Raw genomic sequence first — 24,582 nt, 5'->3', positions numbered from 1 at the left:
CCCTTCTTCCAAAGGTGGTAAACTCTCATATGAGTCTCCTGAAATTTTCCCATATGTTGAGGAACTGAAACCAAATGAAATGTTTGGAATTTCTTTTTAATGATGTATTGCTTGAGAGGCTCTTATGGGTTCTCTCAGCTGATGGGCAAACATGTTATGACTATGGAAGCCTGGGAAGAAATAGGAGTCAATTCGAGTAATTTAAAAGTTGTCAGTTGATTTGTTGAAAGGTTAACTGAAAGATCAAAGACTAATGTGTATGTATAAACTGTATTGAAATTTATCTTTCTCCCCTCTGTCCTATGTTTAAGCAGGATGAAACAACTTCACAGGAAAAAATAATAGATCAGGAAGATCGGAATGGGATTTCACTCCTACCCACAGAAAACTTGGAAAGACAGAAGACTGAAGGTGGTATCATTATCTTACCTATTTTAATATTCTTAAAATATTTAAGAATTATTCATCTAGTCCAACCCCCCTGCCCTGGGCAGGGACATCCTTCACTAGATCAGGTTGCTCAAAGCCTTATCCAGCCTGACCTTGAACATGTCCAATGATGGGGCAACCAACAACTTCTCTGGGCAACAAAAAGAGAAGTGGCCCTCTTGAAGGGCTACAGTAAGGCTTCCCTGGAGCCTTCTCTTCTCCAGGCTGAACAACCCCAACTCTCTCAGCCTTTCATCATAGGAGAGATGTTCCAGCCCTCTGATCATTTTTGTGGCCCTTCTCTGGACTCACTTTAACAAATCCACATCTGTCTTGTACTGGGGGACCCCAGAGCTGGACACAGTACTCCAGGTGGGGTCTCATGAGAGCGGAGTAAGGGGTGAGAATAGTCTCCCTCGATCTGCTGCCCACACTTCTTTTGATGCTGCCCAGGATGTGATTGGCTTTCTGGGCTGCAAGCGCATGTTGCCAGCTCCTGTCCAATTATTTGTTTACCAGTATTCCCAAGTCCTCTGCAGGCCTGCTCTCAGTCCATTCACCCCCTAGTCTGTACTGATACTGGGGATTGCCCCAACCCAGGTGCAGGACCCTGCACTTGGCCTTGTTGAACTTCATGAGGTCCGCACGGGCCCACTCCTCAAGCTTGTCCAGGTCCCTCTGGATGGCATCCCATCCCTCAGTCGAATCAACTGCACCGCTCAGCTTGGTGTCATCTGCAAGCTTGCTGAGGGTGCACTCAATCCCACTGTCTGTATCGTGAACGAAGATAATAAATAGTATTGGTACCAGTATGGGCCCTTGAGGGACACCACTCATTACTGGTTTCCATTTGGACATTGAGCCATTGACTATAACTCTTTGCACACAGCCATCCAGCCAGTTCCTTATGCATCTAACAGTCCATCCGTGCAATTTAGTGGCAAGAATGTTGGGGGGACCATGTCAAAGGCCTGACAGAAGTCCAGCTTTTAATCTGATACCATGCTCTGAGTTAAGATTGAGTGTATCCAAAATGTACCTGGAAGGCTTTCATCAGCTTTCTTAAAAAGCAGGTCCTTCCTCCACTGAAAGGAATTCCACCTAAAAATGCAGTGACTTTTAGAGCTTCACTGTCGTGGTCCTTAAAAGGTCTTTCCCAATGCATGTTTACCTGCATGTTTACTTCAAAACAAGATCTTTTTTTCTTGTAATTCTGTTTCCAGTGGGTGTATTGAACACTTGGTTACTGACATTTTTTAACATTTTGAACACTGGGAGATGTAATTTCTTAAAAAAACACCAAAAGATTAAATGGAAACATGTAAAAAATCATCATCTTTCAAACCTCCTTTGTAGGTTCTAAATACTTTGTTACTCCTCTTTGTCTCCTGATGACTTTCTGATTTGTCAGTCTTATTTAAAGTATGATGCCTAAAGTATGATGCCCACAGTACTCCAGTCCTAACTTGAGTAGAATGAAATAAGGATTTACATATAGTTACCTTATATTTTGCAATTTCTGATGATTTTCAAACAGACCTCAACAAATGCTTCCAAACTACTTAATTATCATTTTCTAAAATGTAAACACTTTTGAAATCTTTGTACAGTCTTTTAATTTTCATGGGCTTGGTAGTGCATTATACCACTATATCTCTTGCTCTTTTTACTAGCCACATGGATTCCTTAAACTTTTCTTGAAGCAGCTCTTGGAGTGATTGAATGTCTCTTCTCCTGCTACGTAAGAGACCATTGAGTTTACCTTTCTCTGCTTTCCCCTCTACACTAAGAAAATAGACAAGAGTTAGGTTAACCGTTGGACTCAATGATCTTAAGGGTCTTTTCGAACCTAAATGATTCTATGATTCTGTCATCTTCAGGAAAAGCCTATGACGTTCAGCCAATTTCAAAGAAAGCAAGCATCTGGATTGAGAGCTAGAGATTGCTTTTCAAAGTCACTGTATAGATAATTTAACATTAGATATAAGGCTTTCCCTAGTTCACTTAGTGGAAGAAAAAGTTGTTGAAAGACTACAGTGTGGTATGAATTGATAAAGGAAAGCCATTATCACAGAAGATGGACAGACTGCTTTCCAGATGTTAGAATTCATAAAAAAATTCATCTGAGCCTCCTCAAAATACATAATATGTTTAACTTAGCAAATACCATTTTGTATAGTCAATTGTATGCAGAAAAGAGTCTAAAGGGGCACAAAAGAAAACCTTATACCATATGTTAATGCTGTGTCCTCTTTGCATGCTCAGAATTGGAAACTACAAGAATTCTTATCCCTAACAGAACTGTTTGACTTGGTCCTTAATTTTATTTTGCACATATATTAACGTACATTTCATATCATCATTGATAGTTACATGTTCACAAAAATGGGGTCTGTTTTTTAATGCTTCTAAGTTGATATTTCTGGGGAGGAAAGACATACTGTATAAGTTGTTGTACTGGCTCTTCTGCTAAAAGGTTGAGGCATCATCTCTAATAGAATTAGCTAGAACTGTAATGAATCATAGAATCACAGAATAACTTACATTGGAAGGGATCGAAGGCGTATTTTAGTCCAGCTTCCTCCTAGAAGCAGGACCAACTGTGAGATCAGACCAGGTTGCTCAAGCCTTTATCTAGTCAGGTCTTGAAAACCTCCAATGATGGTGACTGCACAACCTCCCTGGGCAGCCTGTTATGACACTTGACTGTCCTCATGGCAAAAAAGGTCTTCATTACATCCAGTTGGAACCCATTTTATTTCAGTATAGGTGTATTGTCTTTCATCCTCCTACCGTGCACCACTGTAAAAAGCCTGGCTCTGCCTTCTCAATAACCTCTTCATAGGTGTTGGAAGGCTGCTTTTAGGTCTCCCCAAAGCCTCCTATTCTCCAGGGTAAAAAACCCTTGTTCTCTCAGCCTCTTCTCACAGGGAAAGTGCTCCAGCCCCGTGACCATCTTATCTTGGTGGTCTTCCACTGAACTTGCTCCAGTTTATCAATGTCTTTTCTATATTGGGGGTCCAAAACTGAATGCAGTACTTGAAATGCAGTCTAATGAGTGCCCGGTAGAAGAGGATAATACCCTTGATCGATCTGCTGGCTAGACTGCTGTTCATACAGTCCAGGATGCTGTTGACCTTGTTTGCTGCCAGGCACACTTGCTGGCTGATGTTTAGCCTAATGTCTAGCAGATCCTCTTCATCCTTTCTTGCAGAGCTGGTCCCCAGCCTGCATTCTCAGGGGCAGGACTTTACATTTGTCCTTGTTGAATTTTATGAGGTTCCTGTTGCACCATTCTTCTAGCCTGTCTAGGTTGCTGTAAATGGCAGCCCTGCCAGCGAGGGTATCAGCTGTTTCCCCTCAGTGTGTTGTGTTCTCCAAACTTGAGTGTGGACTCCGCCACCTGCAGGTCACAGATAAAGATGTTAAACAGGAGAGGTCACAAATAGACCTCTGTGATGTGCTACTTGTAACTAGCCTCCAGCTAGAGTATGACCTGTTCACCACTATTCCCTGAGCCTGATCATCCAACCAGTTTTTTATGTATTGAGTTGTCCTTCAGTCCAGACCATCACTTCTTATTTTCGATACAAAAATATTGTGTGAGACACTGGCAAAAGCCTTGCTAAAGTCAAGGTAAATGCTGTCCGCTGCTCTCTCCTCATCCACAAATGCATAAAAGACAATCAGGTAGTCCAAATATGATTTCACCTCAGTAAATCCATGCTAGCTGTTTCTCAGTCACTGCCTCCTCTTCCATGTGCCTGCTAATGTGCTCCAAGAGGGCTCACTTTGTGATTTCTGGAGGGACCAACGTGAGGCACACTGGCTTCTAGTTTACCATATCATCTCTTTGGCCTTTTTTTGAAGATGGATACACCATTTGTCTTTCTCCAGTTATAGTGGACTTCCCTCAATTTCCATCACCTTTCAGTGATGATACTGTCCTTGCAAGGACACTGGCCAGCTCTCTCAGGACCCTTGAATGCAAGACAACCCGTCTGTTCTCATAAATTCGTATTGCTCGATTTCTCACAAGTAGTCCCTGACTTAATCCTCAGGACAGAGGCTTGGAAAACTTTATTGGAGGACACGGAGACAAAAAAGGTACAGAGTGTCTTAGCATTACCTGTGTGCACTGTCACTAAATCATAAACCTCATTCAGCGTCAGTCCCACATATTCCTTGTTCAGCCTTTTACTACTAATGTAGAGGTGGAAGCTATTCTTGTTGCCCTTGACATCCCTTGCAAGTCTCAACTCCCGTAATTTTTGGCTTTTCTAACACTGTCCTTAAATGTTCCTGAATTCCTGCTTTGCAGCCTGTCCCTGTTTTTATCTCCTACTTCTTTGCCGCAGAGCTCTGTCATGAGTTCCCTGTTTACTCAAGCCAGTCTTCTGATATGATGACTTGTTTTTCTGAGTGTTGGGATGGACTGTCCTTGCGCTTGGAGGGTGCTGTCCTTACAAACCTGCCAGCCTTCCTGAGCTCCTTTGCCCTTCAGAGCTGTCTGCCATGGGATCCCAACTACCAGTTCCCCAAATAAAGTGAAGTCTGGTCTCCTGAAGTCTAGGATCTGTATCTCTGTTACTCTCCTTCCTCACTCCCCTCAGGATCTTGAATTCCTCTGTTTCATGGTCACAACAGCCAAGGCTGCCACTGATTATCACATATCCAGCCAGTTATTCTCTGCTTATAAACAGCAGATCTAGCTGTGTATCACTCTTGGTTGGCCCATCCAATACCTGTATCGAGAATTTATCTCTGACGCTCTCCAGAAATCTTGTATAGTGCTTGCCTTCTGATGTGCTACCCTTCCAGCAGATGTCAAGGAGATTAAGGTCCTCCAGAAGATTCAGGATCTGTGACACAGAGACTTCCTCAAATTGTTTAAAGACCAACATTTACTGGCAAGTAGCCAGTGTGGAAATGAACATGTTCTCTGTCTTCCCGGGCAGTGAGAAGACTGAGATGGTGTCTGTTGGTATCAAATGTAAATGGAAGGTTTTTTCCTGTAATAATTAATCAGGAAAGCTAAATAACCATAATTATTACTTTCAGACATTAATTTTTTTTCTAGATGTGGTACAGGATACTTTTTTGCCTATCTTCTGCTTTGGACTATCAAAATGTCTTGAGTATGTCTTGATTATCATAGAATGGTTGAGGTTGGAAGGGACGAAGAGCCAGCCGCCCAGGACAATGTCCAGATGGCTTTTCAATATCTCCAAGGAGGGAGACTCCACAACCTCTCTGGGCAGCCTGTGCCAGTGCTCGGTCAACCTCACAGTGGAAAAAGTGTTTCCTGATGTTCAGAGAGAACCTCCTATGTTGATTGCCTCTGGTCCTGTCACTGGGCACCACTGGAAAGAGCCTGGCTCCATCTTCTTTACGTTCTTCCCTCAGGTATTTATACTCATTTATGAAATTCCCCCTAAGCCTTCTCTTTGCTAGGCTGAAGAGTCCCAGCCCTCTCAGCCTTTCCTTATATGAGGGATGCTCCAGTCCCTTAATCATCTTTGTGGCTCTTTGTTGGACTCTCTCCAGTATGTCCATGTCTCTCCTGTACTCAGGAGCCCAGAAGAGGACACAGTACTCCAGGTGTAGGCTCACCAGTGCGGAGTAGAGGCGAAGGAATACTTTGCCTAATGCAGCCCAGGATACTATTAGCCTTCTTTGTGGCAAGGGCACGTTGCTGGCTTCCAGTCAGCTTGGTGTCAGCCAGGATCCCCAGGGCCTTTTCTGCAAAGCTGCTTTCCAGCGGGGTGGTCCCCAGCATAAACTGGTGCTCTGGGGTTGTTCCTCCGTGGGTGGAGGACTTTGCACTTCTCCATGTTGAACTTCATGAGGTTCCTGCCAGCCCATTTCTCCAGCCTGTCCAGGTCCCTCTGGATGGCAGCACAACCCTCTGGTGTATCAGCAACTTCTCCCAGTTTTGTGTTATCTGCAAGCTTGCTGAGGGTGCAATCTGCCCCATCATCCCGATCATTAATGAAGATCTTGAACAGGATCGGACCCAGTATAGACCCCTGGGGTACACTGCTAAGTTACTGGCCTCCAGCTAGACTTCCTGCTGCTGATCACCACCCTCTTGGCTGGCCATTCAGCCAGTTTTCGATCCACCTCACTGTCTGCTCATCCAGCCCTTACATCAACAGCTTCTCTATGAGACTCTTCTGGGAGACAGTGCCGAAAGCCTTACTGAAAGCTTTGATGATACCCACTGCTCTCCCCTCATCTACCAAGCCAGTCATTTCATCATATACAGTGACATACCTATGATAAATGCTGTTTATATGTCAGTTTACAGAGATGTAAGTGTAAAAACATCCTGAGTCAAACAGCAGCTGAGTTCTTGTACCAATCTTGACTTGGACCATGGCCCCTGAGTGTTTTATTCTTCTCTAATTTTAAAAATTTCTCATTTCATTTTTATCCAAATGAAATTTGAAACATTTTACTACAACTTTATTTCCCCTCCTTTATAAAAATGTTTCTTAAAACATGAAACTCTGTCCTTTAATTTTAGTTTGTATAATAACAATTGTTCTTTTCTAAAAGGTGCTTAAAATGGCATGTTATTTTGGTGGTTTGCCTCTAAAAAAAACCAAAACACATTGTCCAATGACAGTGCTATATATCTCCACTACATAAGTGTTACTAGCAGCCATGTGCCCTGTTCTCTAAAGATCCTGGAAGAATATCCTATCACTCTCTAAATCAAAGTTTTAATTTTCAAAGAAATGTTTGTGTTTGAATATTTCAGAAATACCACACTTGCAACTTATTCTCCAGGAGCCTCGGCAGGAAGCTGTGATGGTCGCAGAAAACATGAAGCAGGTAATGATTAAGGAGCTAAAATAAGCTAAAACTAAAATAGGTCAAGGACTGGCCTTAAAACAGCTAAGCTGTTATGGCTCTTTTTAACAATCCTCTTTGGAAGGTTATTATTAACTGGATTAACGATGAAAGACAGAAATAGCTTCCAAATACTGCTTGTAGTGTTCTTATCAGGCTGTATTTCCCTTTGCTGGCTGTGTGGAATTCTTGTGTCCTTCATCCACCCAATCCATATCCGTGCTATTTTCTGCCTCTTGTGAGTTAGTTCTTCAGCAAAACCGTAGGCTAAACTGAGGCAAGTCTCAGGAAATACAATTCCAAAGGCTCAGCTGTCATTATAGGATGCCTTTTAAACCAACCCTATTTATTCCCACTGCCCTGATGGGGGTCTGGCAGACTGACTGGAGGAAGCTGAGTTCTCTTTGTTAGGTGGGAGACAGGTAGATTCCATCCTTGTACTCTTCCACTGTGAACAGCTGCAGGTACAATTGCAGTCAGTCTATTGGTGAGAAGAGTGCAGAATTAGATACCTGCTGCTTTGCTTTGTACTCAGTCAGCAAGGTGATGGAGATGACTGCCTCTGTATATCTGTACTAAGAATTTGTGGTAGAATTGTTTGTTAGCTTAGAGCAAGGGGGGTTCTTTCCAGACTGCTTCACGCTGTTCCAACCTGCCAGCAGGGGGAAGAAGATGATGCTGTGTTTTATCTAATACATTCCTCTCCAACAGAGAGAGCTTATAGTATATATATTACTGTGAAGTATTAGGGCAAAAGTTGACATTTGGGACTCATGTTGGAACTAGAGAAGGCATTCTGAGTCAGCTCATCCTGCTTGACTTCTGACCCTTACGTTCCAACTTCTGACCCTTACATGCATGTAGACGAGGTGTAAGCTAGTGGATCAACGGGTACATACACACAGGCACATGCGCACGCGGTCTTTTCAAGGGCAGATATAAGCCTTTGAGCTATTTTCTAGAGCCTCTTTATAAACAGTGGAGATAACAGGTTCTTTAGCATATGATTCACCTGGACCAAGGTGGATGTTGAAAATGGGTCAATGAATCCAACCCTGGAATTGTCCATTTCAATGTCTTAATTATAAAAAGAGTCTAGCTAAATAGCTTGCATGTAAGTATTTACACTTGGACAGATATATCCTGCCATTTGTGCATCTGACCCATGACTTTAGGCCAAGATATATGTGAATCCAAACCCAGTTCAGGGGTTTGAGTCATGTGCACAGGTTATTTGGATGCATGCCATACATTCCATTTCAGTGCTTGGAGCTTGCAAAGGCAAAGTGCTCTAGAACTTGGGGCTGGAGATCGTTTCCTTATGACTGTGTGAGCTGTTAGTGCCCTATACTTACATTCTAGGTAGTTACAGCAAATGTTAATTCTGAACACTTCATTTTGTTTTCAGTCTTTCCATTGTTGGGTTGGGTTGGGGTTTTTTTACTTGCTTTTTTTGGGGTGGGAGGGAGTAGCTTTTTTTAGAGGCACTTTACTTAGTTCTGACTCGTAGTCTCTTTGTACTCTAGTTCAAACCTTTTCCCACAGAAGTAGTGCTGAGGGTGCCAATTGTTTGTGGTGGTGAAAGACAATGTGTGTTGGGAACTAGCCAGAAATATTGCCATTCATTTTAGGTGCATGTTAACTTACAAGTGGACTTTTCAGAATGAAGAAATTAGTAGATGAAGTCAGTTATTGTATGGATGTCAACAGCAAACTAACCAATTTCCTGGGCTTTATTCAGCATCTTTGTGTGGGCAAAAAAAGTTTGTGTCTGTGAAATAGCAAAATCTCCTCTCTCTTTCCACTGTGTTCCATCTTTTCCAACAGTCAGGTTCTGTCCTGTCTGACAGAGAAGCTGGAGACATGGCAGTTAATACATTGTTGTGGGGTGGTTTGTTTGTCTTTGTGGTGGAGCCTAGTGTAACTTTCCTGGGAAGACTGCAGGTTCTTTATCTGCTGGAGTAGCGAGGCATACAGTGACAAACACATGACTTCTCACCTTCTCTGCTTGGGTGGTTCAGTGAAAGGTTATGAATCTATAATTAGTCCCTTTGAAGCAGTGAAGATGAAAGAGGAAGCATTTCAAGGTGGGAAGGAAATTATTAGAATCATTGCATTCATTGATACCCTAATCTGCTGAGATTGTCGTAGTCTCTTGCTTAACATCAAAACCAATCCACGTTTTTTTTTAATTTATTTTCATTAGGCATCAGAGTTGTGTCTAAAGTTGGGACTGATAGTTTTTACTTAAAGCTTGGCAGAGCAGCAGGCAGCTAAGATAGCTGTCTTCTAATGCAAAGATCATGGCTCAAAACTAAGTATTTTTTCTTTAACCAATAGAATAAGAATGTTGGACCTGAGGTGAAATTGCAAGACTTGCAGACTCTGGAAGCTCCAGCCTCTTATGTAGACTGCTCTTCTACTTCTACAGGTGAGGACACAGAATAAGGCATGTGACAAGAAAACTGTGGAAATTTGAGAAGTTTCAGGGACAAATCTAAGGTGATTTGGAAAGAGGAGCTTTGAGGTCAGAATCTAAAGATGTACGGGAGATAGAAAAGATGCACACGAGGTAGAAGAGAACATTCTAATGTGGGATGGATAGGATATATCAGAAGGGAAGAAAGAAGTGGTTCCTAAGATGAGAAAGGGAGAAGGGTTTGAAGGAGAGTGTGTTTGTAGATGCAAAGGCTGATGTGTAAGACACAGAAGAGAATTAATATAGGATGAGGAATTGGGTTCCTCTCTGCAAGCTAGTAAGTTTCTTTTTGCTTCTGGAGTTACTGTCACCACGCCTGCCCCCACATTATTAAAAACAAAACAAAACAAAAAACCCAAACAAAACAAAACAACCAATGAACCCAAAACAAAACAACCTGTTACCTAGTTCACCTGTCTCTTTGCCTCTTCATTCTTCTGTGGAGGTTAGATATAGTGTAGACTTAGGTGATGCCAGCATGCAGCAAATGCAGGAGGTTTTGCAGGTGCAGAGCTATTGGGGATGTGTGGGTGCAATGCATAGGCTTAAACTCTGTTGGTGTGTTTTTTTTGTTTGGTGTTTTTTTGTCTTTCTCACCTTGGAAACTAGAGAAGCTCCAGTCCCATACATTGTCTCTCCACTTACCTACTGACTTTACATGCAACTCGTTATGCTGATGGTGACAAGTGTACCTTTTATCACTAGGTGTGTCAGGAGAGCTGGTGAATTCTGAAGTGCAAAAGCCTTTTGATGACACTTTCGTGCTCCCTGAGGTATAAATTTAGTCCGGAACTTTTTTTCCTCTCAGTCTTGTATGTGTCTGTGGATATGAAAACTTTAATTTAGTTTAAAAGCCCCAAAGAGTTGTTTTTTTAACATCCCTTAACTTAAAGTGGTTGTTGCAATACTGCAACAGGCTTTAAGAGATAGCTCTTCTTTAACGGTTCCCCGTAAATTGTTTCTGCCCTCCAAACTGATGAACGGGCAGGCTTTGTAACACAAGATGTTGACTTATTGGTGGGCTGCTGATCCATGCTTTCTGGAAAGGATTTGTGATTGCTTTTCTTTTGTAATCTGTTTGTGGGGGTGGGAGGAAACCTTAAGATAACTATTTGGAAAAAGCCGAGCACTTTGGTCCAGATGTTTTGTGTAGTGCTCTCACTTTGGAGGTGGACACAGACTGGAATATGGGCTTCTACACTGTTTCTTTGCCATGTTAAATGGACATATAGAGTAGGGAACAAAACCTCCTCGTGCAGAGACTGTGGATAGGATGCCAGGAAAATGTGGCTGGATAAGTACACTGGAGGGCTTGTGAGAATCACAGGAGAACTGAAACACTTCAGAATCATACTATCTTGTAATCAAGAGAGAATGGGAAATAAGGGAATAGGAAGTTACATTTATGGTCTAATCCTAAAGCCAGAATCTTTCATGCTGCAACTTCAGAAACTGAAATGAACAGAAATGACCTGAGGAGTCCTCCTGTTATTAGTGAGGCTACTATTTATTGCAATAGCCAGCTCAGGAAAGGGTATCCTTAAACTACAAAATGTGGAAAGCAGGTACTTCCAAAAGTGACCCTTTCATAGGATTCAAAGGAAAATTGAAACTTATTATTTTCTTTCAGGCAAGAACAGATGGCTTTCCCAATGGAAGTGAGCAGTTTACTGAGGAAAGTTGTCTGCCTGGAATTCTAGAATATCTTGCTGCAGAGAAACAGAAAGAGCTGTCAGTTTTGCTGCTGGAACTGAAAGAAGCCCAAGAAGAAATAACTTTTCTGAAAAGGCAGCTCAAGGGCCCAAACAGCCAAACTTCTACAGGTAACCAAACAGAAGAAGCAGCTAACCAGCTGGAAGGTAATTCTCGGATACGGTTTCTTGAGAGGGAAGAGCAAAAAGCTTCATATACAAAAAATGAGTTGGGCAGTAGCTCATTACTGAGAGAAATAGAAATGCAGCAAATTGGTGTGCTTCAGGAAAACAGAATCAGTCTTCAGGAAGTGCCCCAGGGGAGCACTGTCCCCTGCAGAGGGGAGATGGAGGCAATGCAAGAAGTCTCTACAGCAGATCCAGAGCCTGGCATCTCTCAATCTCAAGAACTGATAAAGTTACAAAACCAAATTACAGAACTGCAAATAATTCTGCGGAAATCAGAAGAATCCTATAAGAAAGATCTAGGAGAAAAAGGTGCAGAAATAAATAGGCTAAACCAGTTGGCTGAGGAATACAGAAAAAAAATAGAGGATTCTGACAGTGCATTTTGTGTTTTGACTGAAGAACGAGATCAGCTCTTGTGTCAGGTGAAGGAACTCTCTACCATAACAGAACTGAAAGAGCAAGTGAAGCAACTTGAGGAAAATCTAGCTCTTTCAGAAAAGCAGAGACTGTCAGAGAGTCAAAGCAGTCTTCTGAGAGAACAAATCCAGAGCCTTAAAAATGAATTTAAATCCAAGGAGATAAAAATTGAAGCTTTGCAAAAAGACTTGGATGAAGCACAACTTCAGCTTTCTGACCAGGACATGCAACTAAAAGATCTGAGAAGCCAGATCAAGAAAAAGGAATGTGAAGTACTTGATCTAGAACAACTTTTGAGGAAGTATACAGCTGAGATCGAAGAGCTTTCCCAAAACTTAGCCTCAAAGGGATGTGAAGCAGCAAGTCTAGAACAGCTTGTTGCTGAACACACCAGGTCTATAGAGAGCCTGCAACAAACCTTGCTGGAGAAAGACCAACAGATGACAGAGATCAGTGTCAGCATGTCTGAGAAAATGGTCTTGCTGAATGAAGAGAAATTTTCTCTAGGAAATGAGCTTAAGAGTCTTAAAGAACAAACAAGTCTGTTACTAAAAACCCAGGAAGAAAAAGACCAAAACATAGAAGCAAGAGATACATATCCGAAATGTGGGGCATCTGAGCAGCAGTATGAGACAGAGGCAGCATGTGAAGAAAGTGAGGTATTAGTAAATAAACTTGAACTTCTGAAAAAAGAAAACGAGCAAGTAAAGCGGAAGCTGCAAGCAGCACTTGTTAACAGGAAGGAGCTTCTGAAGAAGGTTAGCAAATTGGAGAATGAATTAGTACAACTGAGAAGAGAACATGAATCAGAAACCTCAGTGGCTCAGGAAGCTGAAGGGGAAGAAAATATGACAAGCGTGATAAGCAGAGAAGTGAATCTTGAAAGCCAGCCCAGTGAGGAGTATCTAATTCAACTGCTTTCTGAAAAGGAATCTGAGTTGCAGAGCATCCGGAAGGACCTGCTGGATAAAGAAACTACTGAAGCACAATTGCAGGCAGTGATTGAGGAAATGAGGCAAAGCTTGCAAGGTAAGACAAACATTGTTTCAATTAAAGATGAAATCATGGAGAGTCAGACAATTGCTGACAAAGTAACTGAAACCAACAAAAGCCCAAAAGATTATGAAGAAAATGAAAAAAATAGTTCAGCAGCTACAAATCTTGAAGAAAACCAAAAGTCTGCTCTGAAAGAGAGGATTTCAACTCTTGAGCAAGAAAAAGAACAACTTCAAAAAAAACTTCAGGAAGCCCTGGTATCTCGCAAAGACACTATAAAAAAGGCTCAAGAAAAAGACAGGCATCACAGAGAACAGCTGAAACAGCAGAAGGATGATTACAACATCCTACGAGAACAATTTGATAAGCAAAGCAAAGAGAAGGAGAGCATCCAAGCTCAGCTCAAACAACTCCAAGAACAGAAAGGATCAACAGAGAGTGTTCTTGGGAATCAGGGTGGGTTGGATTCTTCACACATGGAAGCAGAAAATACAACAAATAACAAGTTTGTACAAGTTGCAGATATTTCTGGGGAAGAGTTTAAGAAAAAACTTGAAAAATTGCGGATGGAAAAAGAGGAATTGGAATATAACGTTAGCCATATGCAAAGTGAACTTGCTTGCAAGTCAGAATTAGTCTTTCATTTGCAAGAGCACATAGCACAGTTGTTTCTGGAGATAGAAGGGCTGAAGAGAACCTCTGACCAAGCTGAAGCTAAGGCAGCAAGTCTTCAGACAGAATTGCAGGAGAGCCGAGCAAAAATTTCTAGAGAAGGCAGTCTGGAAGACCTGAAAACACTTATGCACCAAAAGGATGAAGAAATGGAATTTCTTAACTTGCAGTTAAGGGAGAAAAGTGAAGCTCTCAATAATGTGCAGGCACAGTTGCTGGAAAAAGAGGATTCGGTCAAAAGACTACGTAGTCAGTTGGAAACTCAAGCTCAGGTACATGAGGAACAAAGCAAGCGACTGCAAACAGAGTTGCTTGAAATTCAGGAGAAGCAAGATGACAGTGCAGAAGCAGCTAAACAGAAGAATCAAATGCAGAGAAAGTTGCAAGCTGCACTTATCTCTAGAAAAGAGGCACTAAAGGAGAGCAAATCTCTAAAAGAGGACCTGGCTAATGCTAAAAGTACTATTGAAAATCTTTGTGTCAAGTTGACAAATATGGAAAGCCAAATATGCGGCCACGTTAAAGAAACAGATACCTTAACAGAAAAGTTAGTGGGCCTCACTGAAGAGCGAGAAAAACTTACTGCAGAAGTTGATAAAGTACTTAGAGAAAATCAGAATCTTGATGGATGCTGCAAAAACCTGACATTTACTCTAGATAGAGTTGTTCTAGAGAAGGAGAAGCTGGAGAAGGAGATGGAATCCTTGAAATGCTTTCAAGCCACTGAGAGTTCTGAGTGGCATGAGAAATACGGGGAGCTTCAGAAAGAATATGAAACTCTCCTGCAGTCATATGAGAATGTGAGTAATGAGACTGAGCGGATTCAGCGTGTTTTGGAAACCGTTAGGCAGGAAAAGCAGGAAATTTTCATTAAGTTGAAAAGCGTTGAAGCAAAAAAAGAGGAAACAGATAAGCAGCTACAGGAAGCTGGACAGGAAATTGAAGGAATGAAGGAGAAGATGAGGAAATTTGCAAAATCAAAGCAACAAAAGATCCTGGAACTAGAGGAGGAGAATGAGAAGCTTAGAGCAGAGATGCATTTTACAGATGGAGAGCTACCCAGGACTGGAGATGTCTTTACAAATACTAGCCTGAAAGAAGATCTGGAGAGCTCTAGGAGGGATTACCAGTCTCTTTCTACTCAGCTTGAGACAGTAATGGCTGAAAAGGAGTCTCTTAATCAAGAGATCGCAGACTTAAAGTGTCATTTGCAGTTAACAGAAGCTAAGCTGAAGGAAAGCAGGGAACTAGTAAACAAGTATGTTGCTCAGAAGACAACAGGGGAAGAAACAAATCAGGCAGTTACCACACCACCACTAATGACTGAAAATCAAGTGGACATAAGTTTTAGATCAGAGTCTCCTACTGCAGAGCTGGAACAAAAAGCATTTGAAGGTAGTAGCCCTTGTGAAGATCTTGGTACCTATGTACAGCAGATAGCTGAGCTCACAGAGCGAATCACAGAACTAGAAGATAATAGGAGGGCTTCAGAGCAACAGCTGGGTGACATCCGCATGTGTGTTGAGACTTTAGGAGGTGAGAAAAGGGCTTTAGAGATCCAAATGGAAGAGAAAGCCCATGAGTTGAATGCTCTTCAGGACACAGTAGCAAAGATGGAACAAATGGTCCAAAAAACCAAAGATGACCTTGTCAGAATGACAGAACTGAAGAACACACTAGAGGCTGAGAAGGATGATTTGGAAGAAAGGCTCATGAATCAGCTGGCAGAACTTAATGGGAGTATTGGAAACTATCAGCAAGATGCAACAGACTTCCAGATCAAAAATGAGCAACTGAAACATGAGCTTCAGAGTTTGCAGAGAATGATGCATGAACTGGAGGAGGAGAAATGTCAGATGGCAAAGGAGAAAAGTAAAGCAAGTTCAGAAAAGCAAAAGGAATTTGTTGAAAAGCTAAAATGCAGTTGGAGGGGAGACAGCAGCTCACATGTAAAGGAGCTTCAAGAACTGCTGAAACAGAAACAGCAGGAGATTAAGCAGCTGCAGAAGGACTGTATTAAAAGCCAGGAAAAGAACAGTGGTTTAGAAAGAACTGTTAAAGCTCTGGAATTTGTGCAGTGTGAGTCTCAGAAAGAGGTAGAAGCAGCCAAAGAGGCTTTAGCTAAAGCGGTTGAAGACACCAAGAAAGCCCAAGCAGAGCTTGCTCTCTGCAGAGTGGTATTGGATGACACCCAGAGTGAGGCAGCAAGGGTTTTAGCAGAGAGTGTCAAAGTGAAAGAAGAGTTGCAGGCAAACAAAGAGAATATTAAAATTCAAATGAAAAAAAAAGATCAGGACTTCGAGAGAAGACTGGAACAGGAAAAAGACAAGCACTCAAAGGAAATTAAAAATGTGGAAGAAAAGCTGGCAACTTTGCAGAGGGAGAAAGACTATATGGAAACAATTGTTGGTGATCTTCAAGACTCCTTGAAGACCAAGGATCAAGAAGCCAAGCAATTGGAAGGCAGCCTAAACAAAACACTAGCCCAGCTTGCAGCCTTCACCAGGAGCATGTCTTCCCTTCAGGATGACAGGGATAGAGTGATAGATGAAGCAAAAACATGGGAGAAGAAATTCACTGAAACTATTCAAAAGAAGGAAGAAGAAATACGTTCAAAAGAGGAAACTTGTGTTGTGCTAAAGGACCAGATGAAGCAGATGACCATACATGTGCAAGAACTTCAGGCTCGTATATCCAGGTAAAGAAGGTGATAATGACTCAGCTGGTGTTCTTGTATTTCCTTTTGACAAGGCAGCAGCCAGAGGTGAGGTAGGATTCCCCTCTCCTTTTGCAGTGTACCAGAAAGAAAGAATTTTGAGTATGTAAATATGCTAAATGTGACATGTGGTTGGCAAAACTAACGAATGCCTAAGATGGAGAGCAGAATTAATCTTCCTAATAAAGCCATAAACATAGGTTCATCTCCTGGATCACTTATATTTGGATAAAAAAGAAGTTTGGAGTTATGTTGTAGGGAGTCACTATGTATTTGTTGTCTGCACAAGGATGCAGGGAGATTTACACTGTAAAATACTTCTTCTCATCACTAGGGTACCCGTGTTAAATCTATTCTCTGTGGCAAGCAGTAGCCATCTGAGTACTATCTAGAGTCTTTATTAATCTGAAATCTGAAATAGATTCTTTTGCGTAGAGTTGATGCATTCAGAGATTAAATTTGGCAGGTCAAGAGAGCATTGGGATACATAATTCTAGTTTAATCCCAAAACAGATTTTGAGGGAAAGATGGAGCTATAGAAATGTACCAAAATGTACATCTGGGAATTTCCAAAATTCAAAACAAAACTGTTCTTACATGAGTAAAATTGTTCTATAAAGTTGTGATCAAAATGCTATATCTGCATGCTGGAACATGAAATGAGCATCAAGCATATGAGAACAGTGATTTCATTGATTTTTTTTTTTTTTTTCTTTTTTTTAGCTACAATGGATGAGAGAAAGAAGTATTTTAATGAAAAGGAGGTGATAACATTCAATGTTTAACCTCCTCCATTTTTTCAATATGAATGTAAAGATTTATCTCACTGGACAACTTTTAAAAAGTATTCCCCCAGCACCACCCCCTTCAGACAGTAGTGCAGTCAGAACTTTAAAAGATGCCTTGAATTTTAAATTGAGGGAAAACTAATCATGTGGATATTTCCAGCTTGCTTCCTTAAAGTAAAATTAATTTTGTAGCTTTTCTAAATTAGTATAATCAATGAAAACTACTACTGTGGTTTTGGATACTGAGATACTTGATTGCTTTATGACTGACTTTCTCTTCTCTGTTTTCAGGCTGGAATGCAACAAGAAGGAGTGGGAGTCTGAATCCACAAAGGAGATTCAGCATCATCAAAAGACATGTGAAATATTGCTGGAGGAAAAAAAGGAGCTTTTGACTCAACTTGAAGGGTCTCAGAAACTGTACACCAAGTCTCAGAATGAACAGCAGAAACTGGAGTCAGAAATCAGCAGCCTGAGAGACCAGCTTGCTGACCTACAGAATTCCTTCACCAAATGTGAATTGGTTAGGGAAGAGCTGGGGAATATGGTCAAGCAACAAGAGACCAGTATCCAGAATTTTAAATTCAGCTGTGAACAGCTTGAGGCTGATCTGCAAGCTTCCAAGGACCTAACGAATAAGCTGCATGAAGAAACTAGTGCCAAGGATCAAAAGATCATTGGTTTGCTGTCTGCCAAGGAAGAAGCAGTTATGGCGGCTCTATCTGAATTACAGCAGCAACATTCTGAAGAGATGAAGGAGTTGGAGCATAGGCTAAGTAAGGAGGAAGAAGATAAAAAAGCTTTGGAAAATGAGAAGAACAAATTTCTTGACAAACTTGATCATCTCACTGAAAAGATGAAGATAAGCAGAGAAGAAAGTAAGCAGCAGAAGGCACAACTGGACTCCTTCACCAAGTCCATGACATCTTTGCAAGATGACAGAGACCGCATACTGAGAGACTACAAGCAACTTGAAGAACGTCATCTTGTTATAATCTTGGAAAAAGACCAGCTAATTCAAGAGGCTGCTGCTGAAAACAATAAGCTCAAGGAAGAAATCAGAAGTTTTCATAGCCGAATGGATGACCTCAACTCTGAGAATGCCAAGCTGAATGCAGAGTTGGTGCGGTATAGAGAAGACCTGAACCAAGTGATTTCAATAAAGGACTCCCAACAGAAACAGCTTCTCAAAACACAGCTTCAGCGGATCCAAACTCTGGAAAAGGAGAAGGCAGTCATAGAAACACAGCTGAAAGAGTCCAAGCATACTCAGGATGATCTCAGGAAGTGCATGGAAGCCTTGAGAGAGGATAAAGTCAGTATGTCTCAGGAGATTGAAACCCTTATGTCCTCTCTGTCTCGGGTGCAGAGTGAGATGACATCATTACATGAGGGGGGTCCTATCACGGAGTGTCAAACACAACTGAAGGTCCGAGAGGAAGAAGCACAAGAACTGAGTCATAAGCTTTCCCTCTCACAGAAAAGGATAACAGAACTTGAGGGGGAACTAGTATGTGTTCAAAGGGATGCAGCCAAGAGAGTGGGAGAGGCTGAGGACAGGCTTCGAAAGGAATTGAAGCACCTACATCATGATGCAGGGATAATGAGGAATGAAACAGAAACAGCAGAAGAGAGAGTAGCAGAGTTGGCACGGGACTTGATGGAAATGGAACAGAAATTTCTTGCAGTCACAGATGAAAACAAAGATCTCAGAGCTCAAATTCAGTCTTTTGGGAAGTCCATGAGCTCTCTGCAGGATAGTCGGGACCAGGCCAATGAAGAGCTTCATGTTTTGAAACAGAAATACTCTGTAGACTTAGAGGAACAAAAGAATCTAGTACAGAATCTTCAGAAACAGATGGTTCAGCTACAAAAGGAGCAACATTCCACTGCCAGGGACCGAGATACAGTGAGGTCTGAGCTGACAGAACTGCAGAAAGCCACCGATGAAAGAGGTCTTTTGGCCCAGATTGAGAAACTTAATCAGAAGCTCAGAGCCAAAGATGATGAGCTTCTCCATTTGTCTTCAGAACTGGAAGGCTCTTCCAACCAAGTCAAATCTTTCTCCAAGGCTATGGCAAGCCTGCAGAATGAGCGAGATCATCTGCTGAATGAATTGGGCAAAACATGTAAGATTGAAGAAGTGAAACAACAAGCAGAAGGGAGCACTTCCACCACTCCTTCAGAAGTGCAGAGTCTTAAGAAGGCACTGTCCTCCTTGCAGAATGACAGAGACAGAGTAGTAAGTCCTTGTTCTCTCTTCCTGCTCTTACTTAAAGCCCCATAGGAGATTTGGATCTTCAGATCTTAAAATTCAGCACACTTAGATCTGGTATTTACAATGTGAAACATAGATCATTGTCTTCACCGAATCACAGAATAGTTGAGGTTGGAAGGGACTTCTGGAGATCTTCTAGTCCAACCCCCCTGCTCAAACAAGGTCAGCTGGAATAGGTTGCCCAAGACAGTGTCCAGTCGGATTTTGAATATCTCCATTGGTGGATATTCCACAACTTCTCTGGGCAACCTGTTTTTTCATGTATCTGGAAGTGGTTTCCAGAATTAGTTGCTCCATCACCTTCCCAGGGATGGAGATGAGGCTGACCAGCCTGCAGTTCCCCAGTTCCTTCTCCTTGCCCTTCTTGTAGCTAGGGATGACATTTGCTTTCTTCCAGTCTTCAGGAACCTCTCCTGACCTTTCAAAGGTAATTGAGTTCCCTCCCAATGACCTTAGCACTTGTGGGCATGCTCCATCAAATCCCGTGGATTTAGTATGTGCCATCTATGTTATCTTCTCTGACACATGGAAGCTGTGATTTCATTGTTAACTTTGCAGGGTGGTTTCTCTTAGCTTGATTTAAAATATGGAATCATAGAAATAATGTATGGGTTCCCTGTGTTAATCTCCTTAGTCCACATCTGTGGAAGCTTGTGCATTTGATTTGTCTTAGATTCCTAGAAGAGACTAGAGCAAAGACGTGGGTCTGTTTTTCCTCTTGGCAGCTGATTGTCAAGACAGGTACAAGGCATTGCAGCTTCATTTTGATATCCTTGCTTGCATACTTAATGTGTCTGCGTTTGTATAGTCTTTGGCACAATGCAGCTCAGCAAGTTTCAGAGTTCTAGTTGCTGGTCAGATGACAGACTTTTACAGTCATTTTCCACTGTCACAAAGTCTGTCTTAGTTTTCCCTTCTGTTAATTTACAACAGACTTTGTGATACTGTCTTAAACATACCTTCCTTCTTGTCCATTTTATATCTCAGTTATTTGTAAATTTATGTCTCCTCTACTGCTGTTTTGTTGAACCTGCATATCTGTGTAGCACTGCTAATACTAAGATAGATCCTCAGTAGATCTCCTGACTCATTAAGTACTTCCTGTCTCCAGAGTCAGTCACATCTTCTTGTCTTCAAAAACTGATTGCAGTGATGGGTATGTAATGACAACTTATTTCTAATTCCAGTCTGAGTAGACTGTCAAAAGGATTTTAGTTCCTCAGTCCCCTGGTTTACAGTAAACACCAGCTTCAGGAGTTATTCTTAACCAGCTCCTTCTGGCTGACTTTGTCTTCCTCTGAATAAGGGAATTAATATTGTAGTCTGGGGTCTTTTTGTTACTGTACGTCAAATCTTCATGGAAGGTCTCAAAACTCACTACTCTCATTAACAATAGAGTTCTCTGATGTTTTTTTTTCTGAGCAGTTTTTAGTAGACTGCTGTAATCACTGATTGATTTCTAGTTTCTGTCATCTGAATGTGACTTTTTTTTCTCCAGATGCCATAGTGAGAAATGCTCTTAAACACTTAAGTAATAAACCTGGCTGCTTGCTCAGTTGTCACACACCCTGCTATTTCCCTTTAATTAAAGGTAAGAGAGCTGAAGAATCTGCAGCAGCAATACATACTAGTCGGGGTAGAATCAGCTGAAAATTCTCGCTTAAAAGCACAACTGCAGGAATATCAACAAGACGCAGATAAACAGCATCGTCTCCAAGAACAGCTGAAGCAAGAAAGTATTTTCTACCAGCAGGAGCTCCAGCAGCTTAGGTGAGAATTGTCTGTCTTCTCACTGCCTTAGAGATGCAAATAGCCGTTTCTTTCATTCAAAGAACAATTGTGGGCAGAAGGCAAAGCAAGCATTGAGAACTTCAGCCTTACCTGTGTCAGCTGTCACTAAATTTGCCCTGTTCAGGAGTGGGCACACGTTTCCCTTGTTCAGCTTTTGCCTCAGACTTAGGGTGAAGGATTACAGCCCAACATATTGGAAGGAAATGCCTGTGTAAAATAGATCAATGACCTTTTAATTTTTATTTCCTTCATCCAGTGGTGGCCAATATCATCTGTTTGAGAGGAAACTTAGGCTGTTTCTTGTATTGGAGCTTATGTATGTAATTACAGAAGTCTCCATTCCAAGCTGATGATGAACACCCTTTATTATCCCACTGATATAATTGTTTAGAAAATACTCATTTTGTATGACACTCTAATCCTTTGTTTCACTTGCTTTATGTCTTCTATTTTTAAAAAAGTCTGTAATTCAAGTCTACTAAATTGCCATCTCCAACTGGACTAAAACTAGTCAGACAAACACGCTCTGTTCTAAAAATGGGGGAAAAATTCTTTCAGGTACTTCAGGGAACCATCTAAGAATGACTGAACCTGGACTGAAAGGGGTGGAGTTTTTTTGTGGAAAGATGTATGGCTTATCTTTGTCCAAAGTGATATAAAAACTTGTTCTTTCCCCTCCCCCTTCCCCCAGTCTGACCCTCAAACTAACACTTCAGATCTCGTAAAGTTTGAAGCAGCTTACAAATTTTATTTATCTCCTGATAAAAGAAAAGATTTATTTCCTGTTTAGCTTCTACAATGTCAATGAAGCTAAGGCCTCAAGTTTGCATGTTGGGTCGATGGTATGGTTCTGGTACATATTTGACTGAGGCAGTGATAATGTTATGATGACAAGTGGCATTGTCAATGACTTGCTTGACAAAACTCTCTGTATCAAAGATCAAAACAATGTCCAGGAATACCAAAAGTGTGAGCATTGAACAATCTGCAGTGTTGAGCCAAATGCACAATACTTCCTTAAACCTGCTTTTAAGGTTCCTGTACTTAAGTGGGTTTTGGTTTAGTTATGAAAATTCTTTTCTGGCATGGGGTAATGATAGGAAATAGAATCATCCTCAGCTCATTCTCAGCTGGATACCTGGATATCATAAGTGATACTGGTAACTTCCTGGTAATTTCCTTTGTGTCGTACTGGGCAGACAAGAAAAAACTACCTGGGAAAAGCAGCACAGCAGCATAAAGGAGCAGTACCTGATGGTCATAGCAGAAAAAGACAAGCAACTGAGCCATTTACAAAGGATCACGCAAGAAATGAGACTGCCCCTCAGCAAGTCTCAAATTGTAGAGGAACAGTACCAAACAAAGGTGGGTGGAAATACACAGATTCTTTATTGCATAGAAATGTGAGGCTTGAAATTCAGCCAAAGCATCATTGCTTGTATTCAGCTCGTACAGACTGCAGTATCAGATTTTATTGTGTGGCCTCCGAGGACTATACCAACAATGCAACTTGGATCATTGAAAACCTTTAGAAAACTCTGGCATACCCTTATGTGCTCTTCTGTTAGTTCATGGTTCCTAATGTTTCAAGAAAGAGAGTAGAAGAGACAGGGCTTCCTAGGCACCCTAGGTCCTTCTAAGCAGTATGGAACTTCTCAGATCTTTCTTTCTGGCTATTTTAGAATTGCCTCTTGCACTGTGTTTGCATCTAAGATCTTCTGGTTTAGTTCTCCTTTTAATGTCACATTCTAATTTTTAAGTTTCCTATTGAATTTTTATTGCTGTTTTTACTGTGACAGGGATCTACAATCCTGACTCAAGCCCAGAGAGGCTGAGGATTGAACGTTGCACTTTCTGCCTTCTTTCCCCTGTATCACAGTCCTAAAAGTGGAGTGGAATATGTTGAGTATTTTGCTTGGTCTAGGGAAGGACGCTTGCCTGCTGCATGTACAATACCACTACATCATGAGCAAGGGAAGAACTTCCTGCCCACATCTGTAATGTTCCAGTGAGAAGCTTTTATGTCAGTGGAGGAGGGAGGAAATCTCCCCTTATCCCTTTGACACACACATGCATATGTGCAAAAAAAAAACCTAGAACAACGAACATGTGATGCTTTCCAGGAAAATGCTTCAGTGCTAACCTTTTAGTCTATGTTGAATGAGAGCAGTGTGGACATTGCTTTGTTTTTTTGTTTGTTTTTCTTGTTCTGATTCATACGCCTTTTTTTCCTTCCTGTATTGTAGACAGCTTTAAGACAACTTCTGAGAAGGACCCATTGTATGTGCAAATTCAGTGATCTTTCCTAATTGTTTGGATTTTCAGATGGCTTTTAGGATATTTCTGTTTATTGCCCATTTGCTGTTTTGCTTGAGCAGATCAAGTTCCAGGCCTAGGAATAATGTTGGGCTTTGACCTTGAAATACTAAACAGAGAGGACTAATATGAGACCGGGTTGTTCCGTGTGCAGTATATTTTTCATTGTTCTTTCCCTGGCAGATTTCTTCAGAAGTTCTGAGAGGGGACTTTTCAAGCCTAGAAACAGAGACAAAACATCTCCAAGCCCAGCTAATTGACAGCCTGAAAGAACTGCACCACAAAGAGCTCAGAATTCAGCAGTTAAACAGCAAGGTACCGATTATATCTTATACTTGCTTGCAGAGTCTGGGATGAGGAATGTGGGGAAGAGAGTAGGCTTGAGTAGGGCTTTCAGGAATGAATCTTTCTGTTCTTGTGGGCATTCAGTGAAGTAACACAAAATCAGAAATACTAGTTATAAAAGACTTCTGGAGATGATCTAGTACATCCTTCTGATGCTCAAAGCAGCACTGTCACCAACATTAGATCAGGTCAGCCATGACTTTGTCTAGCTGAGTGGTGAAAGAATAGAGATTCCAGAACCTCTCTGGGCCTTTATCCAATGCTGCTCTACACTTTTAATGCAAATGTTATTCTTAAAGTCTAGTCTGACTCTTCCAAGCCACAGTCTGTGGCTATGGCCCCTTATTACATTTTCTGCCACTACCAAAAAGTGTTTGGCTCTGTCTACTTTATGAATCCCTTTAATTTAATTGTGAACTATTGTAAAATGACCCCTTAGCCACCTCTTTAGCAGGCTAAAGCAGCCCAGCTCTCATAGGCATCATGTGCTCCAATCCCTCGACGATCTCAGCAGCCTTTTCCTGGACTCATTCCCATTTCTCTACCCATTTTAGAATCATTTAGGTTGGAAAAGACCCTTGATATGACTGAGTCCAACTGTTAACCTAACACTGCCA

General features: G+C 41.5%; 1 protein-coding gene across 1 annotated transcript; it reads left to right on the top strand.

Annotated features, from left to right (window-relative positions):
• Positions 1-311: 311 nt before the first annotated feature.
• On the top strand, positions 312-23,935 carry GOLGB1 (golgin B1; the record flags this gene model as incomplete). Its single annotated transcript, XM_009585492.1, has 9 exons — positions 312-414; positions 7,196-7,269; positions 9,628-9,718; positions 10,472-10,539; positions 11,397-16,429; positions 17,527-19,477; positions 21,105-21,283; positions 22,504-22,669; positions 23,804-23,935. Coding segments are annotated over 9 exons (7,797 nt in total), but the record flags the coding sequence as incomplete, so codon positions are not given.
• Between the last annotated feature and the right edge of the window lie 647 nt (positions 23,936-24,582).

This window comes from Fulmarus glacialis, unplaced genomic scaffold (assembly GCF_000690835.1).
Source record: "Fulmarus glacialis isolate BGI_N327 unplaced genomic scaffold, ASM69083v1 scaffold13539, whole genome shotgun sequence".
NCBI lineage: Eukaryota > Metazoa > Chordata > Aves > Procellariiformes > Procellariidae > Fulmarus > Fulmarus glacialis.
The sequence above is the reverse complement of the archived record's forward strand: the minus strand, read 5'-3'. Positions and strand labels throughout refer to the sequence as shown.